The sequence below is a fragment of the Calliphora vicina genome, chromosome 3, assembly GCF_958450345.1.
Source record: "Calliphora vicina chromosome 3, idCalVici1.1, whole genome shotgun sequence".
Classification (NCBI taxonomy): Eukaryota; Metazoa; Arthropoda; class Insecta; order Diptera; family Calliphoridae; genus Calliphora; species Calliphora vicina.
In genome coordinates, this window is record NC_088782.1 from 57,624,863 (window position 1) to 57,640,789 (window position 15,927).

A 15,927-nucleotide genomic window follows, 5' to 3' on the forward strand; every position below is an offset into this window, starting at 1 on the left:
ACAAAATATTGTTGTTTTATTTGTTAAACTTTCTCGTTATGAAACAGCTACGTACCTGAGATTAGAAACCCTAGTATATCTACGGTAAATATTCGGTGAGATCACTAATATTGCTTTTTATAAAACAAAAAATAATTTATTTTTAATTTTTTTTACGGATTTATAATCTAAGCTCTTAAGTTTTTAAACAAATGGCACTTAATTAAATACAAATTAAAAACAGTGTAGCACATATCAAATGATACAAAACCGATTAACATAAAAAAAACAAGTAAGAGAGCTATATTCGGTTGTGCCGAATCTTATATACCCTTCAACAATTATACTTAAAAATAAAAATTTTAAATATTTTTAGGTAAACAAAATTTATTTTTTTTTTCCAAAGTTGTTTTTTTTTAATTTTTTAGAACAAATTTTTTTCGAATTGTTTTTTTAATTTTTTAAATTTTAAAAAATTTAAAAAACAAATTTTTGTGTTTTCAATTTTTTTTAATATTTAGCGAAAAAACTTTTGGTGAAAAAAAAATTCGGGTTAAAAAATATTTTTTCCGATTTTGACCCATTCTAGGTCCAACTTACTATGGTCTTATATACGTGGTTGCAAAGGTCTTTGAAATATCTATCATAAAAAATCGAGGTTGTCCTGGTTTTTTCCTTATATCTCAGCCATTTGTGGACCGAGCCGAAAGAATTCCGGAGATATTGATGTATGCATCGTGTATGTAAGTTATTTGGGGCTTCGAAAAGTTGATTTTAACAGACAGCAGACGGAAATTGCATAATCGACTCCGCTATCTATAAGGATCCAGAATATATATACTTTATAGGGTCGGAAAATTATATTGTGAAAATTACAAACGGAATGACAAACTTATATATACCCTTCTCACGAAGGTGAGGGGTATAATAAGTAAGTATGTTATATTCGGCTGTGCAGAACCGTATATACATCCCACCAACATAATTTTTGTACATTTTGTATAAAAACATTTATCTTGTTCTCCCGATTCATTATTAAACAAGTAAGAGAGCTATATTCGGCTGTGCCGAATCTTATTTTTTTAAATATTTTTAGGTAAACATAATATAATTTTTTTTTTTTAATTGTTTTTCAAATTTTTTTTTTTCGAAATTGTTTTTTAATTTTTTTAAAAAAAAGTTGTTTTAAAATTTTTTTAAAATTTTTTTTTTTTAAAAAAAATTTTTTGATGAATAAAAAATTCGGGTCAAAAAATATTTTTCCTGATTTTGACCCATTGTAGGTCCAACTTACTATAGCCTTATCTACATCGTTACAATGGACTTTGAAATATCTATCATTAGATATCCATATTGTCCATATATAGATAAAATCGAGGTTGTCCCGGTTTTTTGCTCATATCTCCGTTATTTATGGACGGATTTAGCTGATTTTAAATAGCAAACTTCTCGAAAGCATGTCTGATAGAATTATTGAAGATTTGGATCCCGAAGATATCTGGGGTCTTCAGAAAATTGATTTCAACTAACAGACGGACATGGCTTAATCGACTCCGCTATCTATAAGGATCCAGAATATAAATGAAAAATGTAGAAATTACAAACGGAATGACAAACATATATATCACGAAGGTGAAGGGTATAAAAATATCAATGGTAAAATTCACCTTGCATTTAAATGTTATCGGGATCAAAATATGTATAGTGTTCCGAAGTAAGTTTTTCATATACTTTTCAACGATTCAACCGCATGTCCCATGACGCAAAGACACTCAAATCTCCTCTAATCTACCAGCTGACCAATCTAGTACCAGTAGCTCCACCACAGCATTAATCGCATATCCATAACCTTGGATTGCACTCAGTATAAACCAGCAGAAATCTTGTAAAGGTACTATTCTGGTGGAGCTTGACATGTCGAATACCTTCGCCACTGTCATCAACGCCAAAATCTTCCGGGACATCATGCAGACTGCAATTCATAACAATAAGAGCTAATGCATAGTGAATTATTTGACAGTCCGGCAGTCGTTAACAGGGTTTAGAGCATAACGTCTACATCATTAAACCCCTAATGCCAACACAAAGACTGCAGTTTATGGCGACGAGACTCAACTTTCCACAAATTCAAAAAATCCACAATTTCTTCACTGCTCGTAACCTTCAGTTACCACCAACAAAGTCAAATGCAACAATAGTCACCACCTTGATGAAGGAAGCAAAACTCAACCAAGTCTTCGTAATCGATGGCGTTCCAATTCCAACAGCGCACCTGAACAATTTGGGATCCATTTCTGATAGCCTTTTTAAGTCCTATGTACTCGCCACTACAATCATGCACAAATTGCGAAATAGAAACAATTATAAACTCTTTCCAAAGCCTGTTTAAATTATATGTATATGCCACTACAATCATGCACAAATTGCGAGATATAAACTCAAAGACCTCAAAACAAATCCTTGAGGGCCGCACCATATTGCATTCAAATTTCGTTTAAACGCACTCTTTAAGAAGAGACAATTGTTCAACCGATCATTGATCACAACATGGTAACGCAACAGTTCCTAATACTGTTGTGTGGTTCATAAACGAAATCATTCGTTTTAACGATTCAGATCAGTCAATTGTGCGACAAATTCAGCAACTATATTTCGAGGTATCACAGATACTGACAAAAATACATGTATTCGAAACGGTTTTGTATTTATAGTCACGTTGACTAAATCGGTAAATTGGATGATTTCGTTCATGAACGACACAACTCTAGTTCTTTGGATGTCATCGGAACTTCCAAATTTCGACATTACTCATTTGTAGGCTACCCCTTATGCAGAAGCCGAAAAGATGTAGGTTGAAAGCATACACAAGAAGTTTGTGCAGGATCCATTTAATCGCATTAGTTCTTAACAGCTGAATGTCCCGTATGAATGTCTGATTTGAAACCGTCCCGAGCCTTATGCAGACGCCGAAAAGATTCTACTGCGACCGTTTCGTCAATACTGGTCTGAATGAATTTACTGTTTTAATGCCGCATATAAAGTACCACCTACAAATAATGCCTCTCATGTTTCAGGGTATATATCAACACCCCCCATATTTTAAGCACTCCAATCTACCCTAATTCATTCCGTGGATTGAATAGAAATTTTATTTTTCTAGCTGTTGCAGTGAATTAGGTCTTCGCTCCGGAATGGCTCGAAAGTCACTCGTCAAGGATCAGCGGTAGCTGTATCAATGGGAAATTTTTCCCAGGAAAGAATTTTTGACGACAGTAGACCTGTTATAACAAAAGGAACGCTTCACTTACTGTTAGCAGTGGCAAAGAAACAACGATGAAATAAATTTTTTTAACCAAAATTTTAAATTTTAGCAAAATTCTTGGTTTTGCTAACAGTTTGTCTGTTAGATTGATTAAATCGGGAAAATTGAAGTGATCTTAACCCGCCGACCGGCAGGACCGTCAAAATTTTCGACGAAGTCAATCAGTTCTTTTTCAAGTAGCTATAAACGACTTGGGTGATACATTGTTTGAACCATTTTTTGTGGCTTTTCTCTCCACTTAAACAAGAAAATGATCGTCAACATCGAACCGAACATCAGCAACTTGATGAGCAGCTCTTTTCCCAACAACCTAATCATAATATTGCGAGTCCTATCCCAAATATGGTAACGAACCAGGAGACCATCCATGAGACCATTTACTCCACCCATCATGCGATCATTGTATTCTCGAATAATTTGAGGACAGTTGATTTCGATGAAATTCTTCTGCTTTCAATCATACCGATGAACATTTGATTGTTTTTCGACAGAATTGGTTCTTCTGAAACGATTAATACCTACATATGTCGATGACGGGCGGACACATTTGTTATCCTTCCATAATACAGTATTCACATCGACTGCATGGATTGAGGTCATGTATTTTGCACAAAATCATCTCTGGTCTTCGTTCATTTCGCTGTCAGTCGACAGCTTACACAAAAGCAAATACACTAATACCCCGGTTTGCGTCGCTAATTGGGCCTGGAGAAACGCGACGCTAACTGAAACGACGCAAAACGAAACACGATTTTCCATACATTTGTATTGATTTTCATTTAATTGGTTCCTAGATTCATAATTTTTGCTGAAAAAATAGATTTTTCAATACAAAAATTTTCATATTAACGACGAAAATCGAAGTACTAACGACGCAACTTCGAAGCCATGCGACGCAAACTGAAACAAAAACGATGCAAATCGAAGCACTAGCTATGCAACTTCGAAGCCATGCAACGAAACAGGAACAAAATCTAAATCACAGAAATTTTAAAAAGACGCAACTTCGAAACCGACGCAGAACGAAGCGACGCAAACCGGAGTATTAGTGTATGTCCAAAAAAATTAGTACCTCTCATTAGTAACATACTTAATGTAGGGCAGATATACTCCAATGAATTAATGAAATGTAAAAGGATCCTGGAAGTAATGGAATAGTTTAAGTTCAATAGCTGTTTAATTCATATAAAGATCTGTGGTAAAAGTTCAATAGCTTCCTTGATTACGAAACAGAAATACTGGTGCCTATTAAGTATTTCTGTTTCGTAATCAAGGAAGCTATTGAACTTAAACTATTCCATAACATCTACGATCCGATTACAATCGTAAGAATAGTGTCCTGAAATACAGATTCCAGAAAACATCAAAGTCGAAAAAATAATTCATGGCTTTAGAAAAATGGTGAGTATTCTAGATAGAGAAAAGGTAAGCCGACACAATTCTACCAGAACTATGCTTTGTAATTCTCTTCGGATTTATTACTCGTGTATACTATTTACTTTTACTCTATAAGGATTTTATAATAATGATATTTCAAATATTTGCTTTTAGAATTTAGTTCTCAGTGAGAATTGGCAACAATTAATATTGGACAAATTATTTTATAAGATTTTTTATTTTACGTGCATATTTAAATTTCAAATTTAAACATTTCTTTTGTAAATTTCATTATCGTCTTCGAGATGCCGAGAAAAAGAGGGAGAGACCAAAACACACACATAATGTATGATAATGAAAAAGTGTGTACTTTTTTAAACTTTTTTTGTTTATTTATGAAGAACAACAACAAAAGTGTTGTATATTAATAATATAAATAATAAGAGAATACATACATACATATGTATATGTATCTATACTAAATACATAAACAAATATGTAAATAGATTTGTTTTGACAACAAAATATACTAGAGTTATAATTTTTAATGAATTTGTTGTGTTTAAACATTTTGCGCGAATGTTGTTTATATTCATTCATTCATTCATACTTATTTTATAATTTATAAAGTGTGAAAAAAAAATATTATTTTATAATCTTATCATCAAGAAATAACTGAAAAAAGCACTAGATCTAGAGGGTATAACTAAGAAATACAACACTTAATTATTTACGAGTTATTAACAATAACAAACAAATAACAGAGATAGTAAATAAAATTAAAACAACAGAAAATACATTTAATGGGGGGTTTTAGTTTGTCGCTTTTTTTTAGTTTTGTACTTAGTTGTACAAATATTTTGATAATAATGGCCACAAACGATTGCTGTGAAGGCAAACGAGGCCAAAGGGTTTGAATGAAAAGCGCAGGGGGCAAGCTTAATGATTGTAGGGCAAATATTTATTTGTCACCAAAACACTTCAAATATTGTTTAAAAACAGTCCTAAAGTGTGCCCGCTGTTGAAAAGTGGTAAATTTAATAATAAAATGTAGTTTTTTTTTTATCAACATTTATTTGTTTCATATACAAACTTATCGAAAAACTAAATTGATTTTTTCTTTTTTTTATTTTATTAACACTATAAATTAGAATGAGTTCACGCGAAAACAGATTGGTTGGAAATTAGCCAACAAATGAAAAGTACATGGGTTGTACGTTTACATTGATTTCAATTACGAGGTATAGTTGTAAATGTTTGGCAAATTAATGGTTTAGAATATATTTTTTTTTAGTTATTTAAAATAAGTGTTTTTTATCAGAATTAAATTTGCCAACCCTTTATTTACAGTTTCTGTCTACAAATATCTCACCAATATTCAGCAGACAATTTTACCAAAAAGTTCATGTTATGTCAAGCAATATGTAGTTGCGGCAAAAGAAGCCAAACATTTGTTACAAAGTGCTCTATAAATACCGAAATTTACATAAAGAGATGTTTACATAGGAGTACGCTTCAATCAAATCAAAAAAAATCAAATCTTTAAGTTTAGTGGTTTCATTTTTATTAACATACTAGTTGACAGCCCCGGCTTCGCCTGGTAGCTATATACTAATGTTAGTTCTTCAAGTTTCTCCAACCCACATACACCTGCCTGTTCTTATTTATATGCAAATAAAATATCTAAATTTGTACTGCATACTTTAGGGGACTCCAAAACAAATTTCCGAGTATTACCCGGAATTTTTGATTTTTTTTCTTTACAAACCATTTCTTAAAAATTTCGAATCGAATAAAAAAAAATCAGCCAAATCGCTCCAGCCTTTCTCACGTGATGTCATTACATACATGGACCATTTCATTTTTATATATATAGATATGTATGTTAAGATTTTTTCGATCTCAGTCCTTTATAAATCCCTTCTCAAAAAAATTTCATACATTATATTTTTTATGGAAATGTATACATTTAATATGAAAATGTATACTGCCCAAGTGATATTATTTGTTTCTTTATGAAGCTAAAACTCTTAATGTCCATTACTATGTATTTCTACAGATTTTACTCTATATTTAATGCATTTATGTAGATCATTTAATGTAAAGGCTCTTAGTCGTAATTTATCTTTTAAAATAAACACCTTGATACACATATGTTTGCAATACAAATGACACTTACAGTAAAAGCAATGCATATTTTTTAAACAGTATGGGGTTAAATTGTGAAACACTTAACTTGAATTTGCATATAGTAAAATGAAACAATATTTTTTTGCTTTAAGTATGACCTTAATTGCAATAATTCTACAATCATTTAAACGGCAAATAGTCAGAATATAAGATTCTGTGAGGGTTACATGAAATGTTTTTGAGAGCTTTGAATAAGTTTTAACATGCTAATATGGCTTCAGGTAATTTAGTGAAGTAGAGTCGAAAGGACCCCGTTTTAACAAGGCCACACTTAGATCATAAAGGATTTAGCTCTTTAAGTAAAGTACCTGAAGACACTACCATTAATAGTCCCCAACGGAATTGCAACTGACATTATTTAAAGCAGATCCCATTTGGGCTAACTCATCCCCCTTCGATCTTCAATATACAGATGCATTAAGCATGCAATAGAAATGTCATTCCTTTATGTGAAGGTCAATATGAACGAGATGCAGTGCAGTGTTTAGTACCTCTGTAGGACTTTGCATATCTTTGATCTTTATATAACTGGTCTACACCTTTTTTTCTAGTTCCAGGTCACCACACATTTTTTACATTATACAGAATACAAAGAAAAAAAAATATGTTTATTGCTAATTAAACATTGTTATGATCTGTCAATATTTAAACTAAAGGTTTACATTTCGAAGTTCGTGAACATGCAACGGTTGGAAATTATAAAAAATTACTACTGAAATTCTGAGTCGGTGGTCACAAATAACCGTAGCTGTTAATACCACCCAATTACTCTTCTTTTATAGGAATTGGGAATCTTAATGTAAAAATTTATTGCATCCACATAAAGTGACCGTGTGATTTCATGCATGCCAGAGTAGTGAGTGTAACGTATTTTTTCGACGATGAAAATTATCGCGATTAATATCGTTTTTGACGCTTCTAGCGGTTACATATTGAGGAATACCCAATAAACATAAATGTATATTGGGTAGCTGTGAATCAAATAAGTAACCAAAGACGGTACAGCGATTCTGGTTGTGATTCTCGGTTGACTTTTGTAATTAGAGTCCACAAAAATTCCGAAAGGATGGAACAATCAACTGCCTATCTGAATTTTAAACGATTTGCGAAACTTCCTCAAGAGAAAATACAATACTACATCACTCAATTTTGATGACAACACAATGTTACAATACCACAATGCTTGTCCAGCTAGATTGTACAGTGTTTAAAATGCAACCTGGCAATACTAGTAATAAGATGATGCTAAAAGTGTTAAGGTCGCCTTCTATAAATAACTAGCTTCAACTTTAAGCGAGATGTTTTGATTCTATATGAATACTTCAACACGAAAGTTTCTTTTACTAAAAGGGATGTAAAGAATATAATGTGAAATATACATCCCCAAATGGAAACAAAAAATCAAATACATATTTGTATTCGTCATCGATGGAGAACTTCACTGTTGGGTATTTGAAACAAAAATAGATCAGACGTAGATTCGAACCATGAATACCCTATAGAATCCATAAGTTCAAGTTAAGGAAGCCTGAACAGGCGTGTTGTAGGAGGACAATGCAATATAGTAGTAGCCGCTATAAGGGATGCTATATGAATGGGTGAGAAGAAACATGCTTCGCTCTTAATAATATAGCTGAAGTAAAAATATCCATCTGGAAAATAAGGATATCCCATAACACATGGAACTTGATTTAACAACCCAGTAAGCACAAAAGCCCAAACAATTGAAGCATTTGAAAATTTGGTTGGAATTTTACTTGAATGCAAATGTAATTATGTTTTAAACTTGAAAAATTAAATATTTTTCAAACAAAAAACATATGGCTTGAATTTATGTTTCCTTTTTTACTGGAGAATGCTATTGAAATAAAGTGTAATACAACTGTATTTCAATTGCTTCACTATAATTAAAGGCTTTAAGTAAACTTGCATTCAACTTGAATTCCAGTAAAAATGCTTATTAGGAAAGGAATGATCTTAAAATTTAAATTGTCGCATACAGCAGACTTAAAACCCAATCCATCCAGAAGATCAAATCGCAAAAAACAAGCTCTTGCTTAGTATTCGTCGAATATTTTCGAAGAAAACCAACGCGATGCTTATAATTGGCTATAAGAAGGAGAAAATGGAGTGAAATTAGATTGGATTCATTAGGAAAACCGGAGAATTGATGGGAAGAGATAAAAAAAGTATTGTGGAGATAGAAGTAAGTAGAATAATCTTCTTACCAGATGAGTAATTTTGGAAGAATAATTTGCAAGAATAGTTTTGTTCAGAAATGGGTGGTCTTAACATCGGTGATATGAGATTCCACTCGCGATACATCTGGCAAATTACACCTTGCAATTTAACGCGCATGGTTCTCTTTTTATGAGGTTACTTTAAATCATTGGTAAACGACGTATTTAGGTACCCCAATCAGCACCTGTGCATATCCGTATACTGTTTGATGCTATATGAAATTAATCTATCAATCTTTCAAATATTCATATATATATAGGTCTGTTAGGTCAGGGATAATCGGGGAAGAAAAAGGATGTGCTTCACAAAATTACCATCATTCTCATATTGACAACTCCTACAGTAATCGTGAGTTCAATATCATTGCACGCGCACCTATTAAGCAGTACCCTTTCAACACAGCTACCAGTCAGTTTTATTTTTTAGGTTTAATAACTGCATATAATTTACTGAAATCTTATTTAAATGCTTTCCCCTTCAGACTACATTACCCTAATAAAATAAAGAATTAAAAATGTTAATTTCATATACAAATACTTATTAATAACTGTAGCTTTGCAACAACTTGATCCTGTACTGTTCAAACACCTACTCAATTTACACAAGTCATATACAATACTTATATTTGACTGATTTTGTGTAAAAAAAAAACTTATCACTCCTGGGTGTGTGCAATTTTGTAAATATTTATACAAACGTTCATTGGGTTCAACCATACGATTTGATAAAATGAGTAAATCCCAAGTCTCAAAACAAAGAAATATTTTTTTTTCCAAAATAAGTACAAATAAATAATTATTAACAACACTTGCTATCAGCTTGATTAACAGAAATTAAATAGAATAATTGATAAAAAAGAAAGATAGAAGACAACAAATTAAATAAAGATTATTTTTAACGACAAATGACTTGTGAGATATTGTATAGACCTTCTTAATTGAAATCAATAATAATGTACACACAATTTGCTAAATTACAGTGAATTATAAATTCTTTGGAATCTTTGTTTATACAACCTTGATAAATTTTATTATTTTATTATGAAAAAGTCCTTTTATTTTCTAATGATGACATTTAAATAATTAGCATATTAATAATAATTGCAAAATAATTGTAAAAAATTCCATATGTAAACTAAAATATCGAGGGAATATATTCAAAACCCTCTATCTTTGATTTTCACGAAAATGACTCCTCATCTATGGTGTGAATTTCATAACAAACATATTTTTTTACTGTTTTATTTGCACTTTTGTTATTTCTCTATCTTATACAATTAATTTTTTCCGAATGCAAACCCCTCTATCTTTTCAAATATATAATTTTCAAAATTTTTTTCCGAATAATTTCTGAGATTCAGTAGTGCTTTAAAAAAATATTGTAGAATACCGAATTTTAATAACTCAAGTAATACGCAAAAAAAACAGTTTTTTGGCTCTGCTGAAAAGTTGTATTTTTTAAGATAGAGGGTTTTGAATATAGGCCCTCGATATGTTTGTTTATGTAGTTTAATGTCCGAAAGTACGATAGATAGCAAAATACAAAGTAGGTAATTTTTGCTATTATTAAAAATAATTTTGATTAAATCATAAAAGCGTTTGAAACCAAAAAAACAGTTTCATATAAAATTCCTTACAGTTTGGTTCAAATAATTAGCACCCACTTTCTTTTGAAGCTCATGCTAGAGACCAGACTACTGTTATTGCTAATCAGTTGCAGTTTAAGAACCAGTATGGGGGTGATAAGGGGTCACCGTACGAGCTAGTATTAGTAAATGCGACATCTGAGGATATTTTGTGTATCACGAGGGGAATCAGAGTGTTAACTAGAAGATTTATCTTTTACCATCTCTTATTACGCCCTACTAACGAGCGGCAGGACAACTGCATTCTTCGCTTCCGCCACAATTAGATTTTCGATCTGGAACGAACCTAATCTCTATCGGTCCACTATTGTCAACTCATCCGTAACTGTATCAACCGAAAGTCAGGAAATGGACTACGTTTTCCGGAAATACGACGTTGCACGGTCTGGACAATAAAGCAGATGAGGCAAAACTTCCCAATCATTTCATTCTAAATACTTTTTAACAGGTAATGCAACATGTTGCCAAGATATGACATTATGAACATTACGGGTTCATGGCTAGCCGCATATTCGACCAATGCTCGCTTCAAACGAATCAGTTGCGATTGGTACAGGTTGCCTGTGATGGTCTGGTCATATCTCAGCAGCTCATAATAGATAGGACGCTTTTGCTCCCACAAATACAGAGAATTACCTCAGCACCATATATGATCTCTTCACATATGATCTCCTACCCTTACTATTATCGTAATGAATCCATTTTTCATCGCAAGTAATAATTCTGTATCAAAATCACCAATTCTGAACTGCACAAACAATCTATCGCACGTTGAAATCTATAGAACACATTCAAGCTTTTGTGAGCAATCGTTATGCTTCAGCGGCACTTTTTTCAAATTAAAGAAGTAAAGCAAAGCTTCCCGCATATGACGCTGTGTTGGGACAAATCGTTGTCAATTTACAAAATAGTATTATAAATGACAAGAAATGTGTCATTGTCCTTTGTTGTCAACCATAATCGTTCCATTAATTTTTTCCTATAGATTTTAATTTGTTTTTCATTGAATTCAATTGCATTGATTTCCGAAGCCATCCAACCTTCTCCCTTATTTGTGGTTGAGGTTATCGTCTGGACATTTTATCACTTTTCTAAACTATTCTAATTATATGCCCAACAATGTTACTTTAATTATCTGGTTGCATTAATAATTTATTGTTTTGACTACAACTAAATTGTAAGGTTACAGTAAAAACTAATAAAATAATAATAACATTGAAGGTATGATGGAAAATTTTACATTAGTTTATTGATTTTCTTTTGAAATTGAACATGTATCAACATTACATTTCATTAATTACTTTGTCAATGGTCATTTAGATTTTTTTTCTATTTTGTGTATAACAATTTGTGTGAAAAAAAAATAATACATATAATTTACTTTTATATAGATTGCACTTAAGGTGACACTTATTTTAAGTGAAAAAAAGTATTGATTGTTTGATTTGAAAATAAATGGCTAGTTTTAAAACTTTTTAGTTAACATAGAGTAGATTTTCTTTAATTACGTTGATTTTAAAGGTCTTAATTAAAGTTGTCATTGGTATTCAAGACTATTTAACAGGTCAGTAATTTGAAAATTATAATAAAATCTAAAAATGTATTTTTAATCTTAAATAAGTTGTTACAAACTTTAAATAAAAGACCAATAAATTGCTTTATGTATTATAGAATTCAAGATAACACTATATTAGACCTATGGTAGGCACAAACAGAACTTGTTTTTTTTAGATACCTACTCTTTATCGATAAACTTATCTTATTAATTTTCCATAATTTATTGCTTCTTAATTGCTTTTCTGTGATCCAAATATTACAAAGAATTAAAAATTCTCAAACCTAAACTATATTGATTTAATTTCCGTATTCGGAACATTGTAAGGATCACAATATTCCAATAAGCATTTTTACTGGAATTCATGTTGAAAGCAAGTGCAATTCAAGCCTTGAATTATAGTCAAGCAATTGAATTATACACAGTTCTATTACAATTAATATCAATAGCATTCTACAGTAAAAAGGAAACATAAATTCAAGCCGTATGTTTTTTGTTTGAAAGATACATATTTAATTTTTTCAAATATTTTTCAAGTTTAAAACATAATTATATTTGCATTCCAACAAAATTTACAAGTGCTCGAATTTTTTTGGTTTGGGTCTTATTGGGTTATAACAAAATCTGAAAATATGACAACTTTTGTGTGCAAATTGATATTAAAATCATTTTTGTCATAATTTTGTTATTATCATAAAGTTCAGAAAACCGAGGGTACGATAACCCCTTTGATAAATTACGTTTTCTCAATTTGATAACAAATATTAAAACATATCAAGTCATTCTCAAACCTAAAGAAAAGTCTGAGATTAAAAATATTTACATAAATTTAAAAATATAAATGTAGTGCTAATATACTTTAATTGTACTTTAGAATCATTTGTTTATTACAATATTATAAAGATTCTTATTTAGTTTAATAACTTGTAAATAGTAATTATTTTTTATAATCGGAAATAAAACATTATTAATTGATAATTATAGGAAAATATTCACTAATTAAAAATATAAGACAAAGCAATATATTATTTTAAATACATTTAATACAAATTCCAGCAAAAGTTCAATTAATGATTTTATATTTATTGTTTATTTTGTTTAATATGACTCCTTCGAAGATAAATTTATTTAAACATTAATTTTGTATGCCCTTCATCATGATTGGAAGTGGAAGTCATATTACTTAGTATAATTAAAACCGATGATGGCCTATTTGCTAGGATTCTGTAACTGAATGTTTGAATCAAATAAATATATTACAAAAATATTGCCAATAAAATGTTTCGAAACAAATTGAAACATTTTATAACAATAGCTTTACAAACTTTAAACAATAATTCAAATTGTTTTATTTATTTTTTATAATAATGTTAACATAATTTCGCTCACTGTATTAAGGGGTCACAATTGAACATTGACCAAAAAATTATTAGAAACTGGTTCTAATTTAATTGTCAATTTTGAGGTTATAAAGAAAAATTAGATTTTTTTATAGATTCTGTAGGTACGTGACTAAAACTAATTGTTTAAATATATATATAGTTGTTTTATTACTAAAGCAAAAATAAATAACTTACCTAACATTATAAGGTTGACTAGTAGTGCCAGTACTCCAATCGGCATGTTCAATGTCTGAAGAATTCTTTGTTGTATTATCGCAGGGCATTGTTGTTTATGTTTTCTCTTGCTTCAATAATTTATTATTATTATATCTGGTTTTGTTTATTTTTTTAATTTTATTTCACAATTAAACTTGTACAAAAGAAATCAAATCTAAAACAGGAACGCAAATATTAAAATAAAATTCATTCATTCATGTTTTAATTGTTGTTAAAATTCTTTTGTTTCTAAAATTTTTTATTTGTTTAAAAGTTGCACTGTAAGAGAGAAAAAAACACTTTATAAATTAATTTTTAAAAGGATTTTTTTAAACGAAATTTGTCCATATTTTTAATAGTTTATCGAAAGAGGATTTTGATGACGTTTTTTTTTATTTAATTTCTTTGCCATTTTGATTTCACTTCATTTGGCATGACCGTATTTTCGTATAATTTTTTGTTTTGTTTCTCTTTTCACTACAATTTTTATTGCTGGTATTTTTGTTAATGTATTTTCTATTGGATTTTTCCAATATTTTCTTTGCCTATCAAGCAATTACTCTATTGTTGTTGTTGTTTTGTGCAAAATGTTGGGAAAATTAGTATGTGAGCTTGTGGTGGATTTCTGTCTACAAAACAAAGCAACAATAATAATTACACTATATACATTTATAGACACATATTGATATAAAAATGTATATAAATAATTTTGTGCAGATTTGTTTTTATCAATTATTGTAAGAAGAAGAAGAAAATAAACACAATAAAATAAAACCAACAACTACAAAATAACGCATCAAAACTATATATGTATGTACGTATGTATATATATTTTTTATTTTAGTCACATTGCATTTCTTTATGTTGTCGTTCTCATTGTTATTGTTTTCTTTAATGTGGCCAATTTGTTTTACACACTTTTCTTGTACATAGCAAAGGAAGTGTGTGTATGTTTACAACATGCGTGTGTTTGTGCATAATGTCTGCAAGAAAGGGCGTACATGAAATTTATGTAAAATTCACACAATATAATATTTACCAATATGCAAAGAACAACACCCACCAAATGTTTTCAAATTTCTATAAATCTAAATAATAGATTTTTGACTTTAAATATCTGTATATTAATCATAAATATAGATTTTCTTAAAACACAAAATAGATTTTATTTATATGTAAAAAAACCTAAACACACACACACATCTTATATTTATGCATTGTCAAAATAATATTCTTCATACTCTCTCTTTCTTCAACAAAGAATTTTTTTGCCGTGTAAAAATACATAATTCTTTATTTTAATAATGTTGTGTGGTGTGCCTTTGTTATAAATCTTTTTAATGCTAATTTATTTACATATTTCTTTTTTAATTGTAATTTAAGATTTTTATTATCACTTGAAACAAAAATTCATTATATATTTCCTTTCGTTTTTTTTAACACCACACGCACCGTTTTGACGACTCTTTACAAATGAATGGAAATTTAGCGAATCAACGGGAGAAATGAATTGTGGTTTGTAAAATGAATATTGACATTGTTGTCATTGGATGGAATAAATAACAAACAACCGGGTGAGTCTTAAAATATCAATAAATTTATTGTTTAAACTTTAATATTGTCGATAACAAAATAGAATAATTAATGAATATAGCGTTTTAATAAAAATATTGACCTCAAGTCTAAATAATTTTTTTTTAAGCAAAATTTGTTTATACTGATTTAAGTTTATAAAAGTCAAACTATAAACTTAAAAAAATTATGAATTATTTTTATTTTATTTTACTGATATTTTCTATCAAAATTAAAATATATTTCGGCTTAACTATCATTTCACTCAAGCGAATTTTTAACTTAAAATTAAAAGCAATTATTCATCTTTTACTTTTAAGTTAGACATACAAAATTTTTATTTTAACTTTTTTTTCTTATCAGGTGATAATAAATTACACAAATAATTTTAAAAAACGATAAATTATATGCGAAATATATTATACTAGATCTAGGATTTTAACATAAT

General features: G+C 29.7%; 1 protein-coding gene across 2 annotated transcripts in view; it reads right to left on the reverse strand.

Annotated features, from left to right (window-relative positions):
* The window catches only part of LOC135953223 (uncharacterized), a 58,695-nt gene extending 43,414 nt beyond the window's left edge, over positions 1 to 15,281 (reverse strand). The window contains exons 1-2 of one of the 2 annotated variants that reach the window (XM_065503004.1): positions 15,264 to 15,281; positions 13,887 to 14,186 (exon numbers count right to left, since the gene is read on the reverse strand). In XM_065503004.1, coding sequence (XP_065359076.1) covers positions 13,887 to 13,975 — 89 coding nt within the window. In that variant the 5' untranslated portion in view covers positions 13,976 to 14,186; positions 15,264 to 15,281. Of the gene's footprint in view, positions 1 to 13,886; positions 14,187 to 15,148; positions 15,164 to 15,263 lie in introns of those variants that run through there. The other variant, XM_065503005.1, reaches the window with a different exon arrangement.
* Between the last annotated feature and the right edge of the window lie 646 nt (positions 15,282 to 15,927).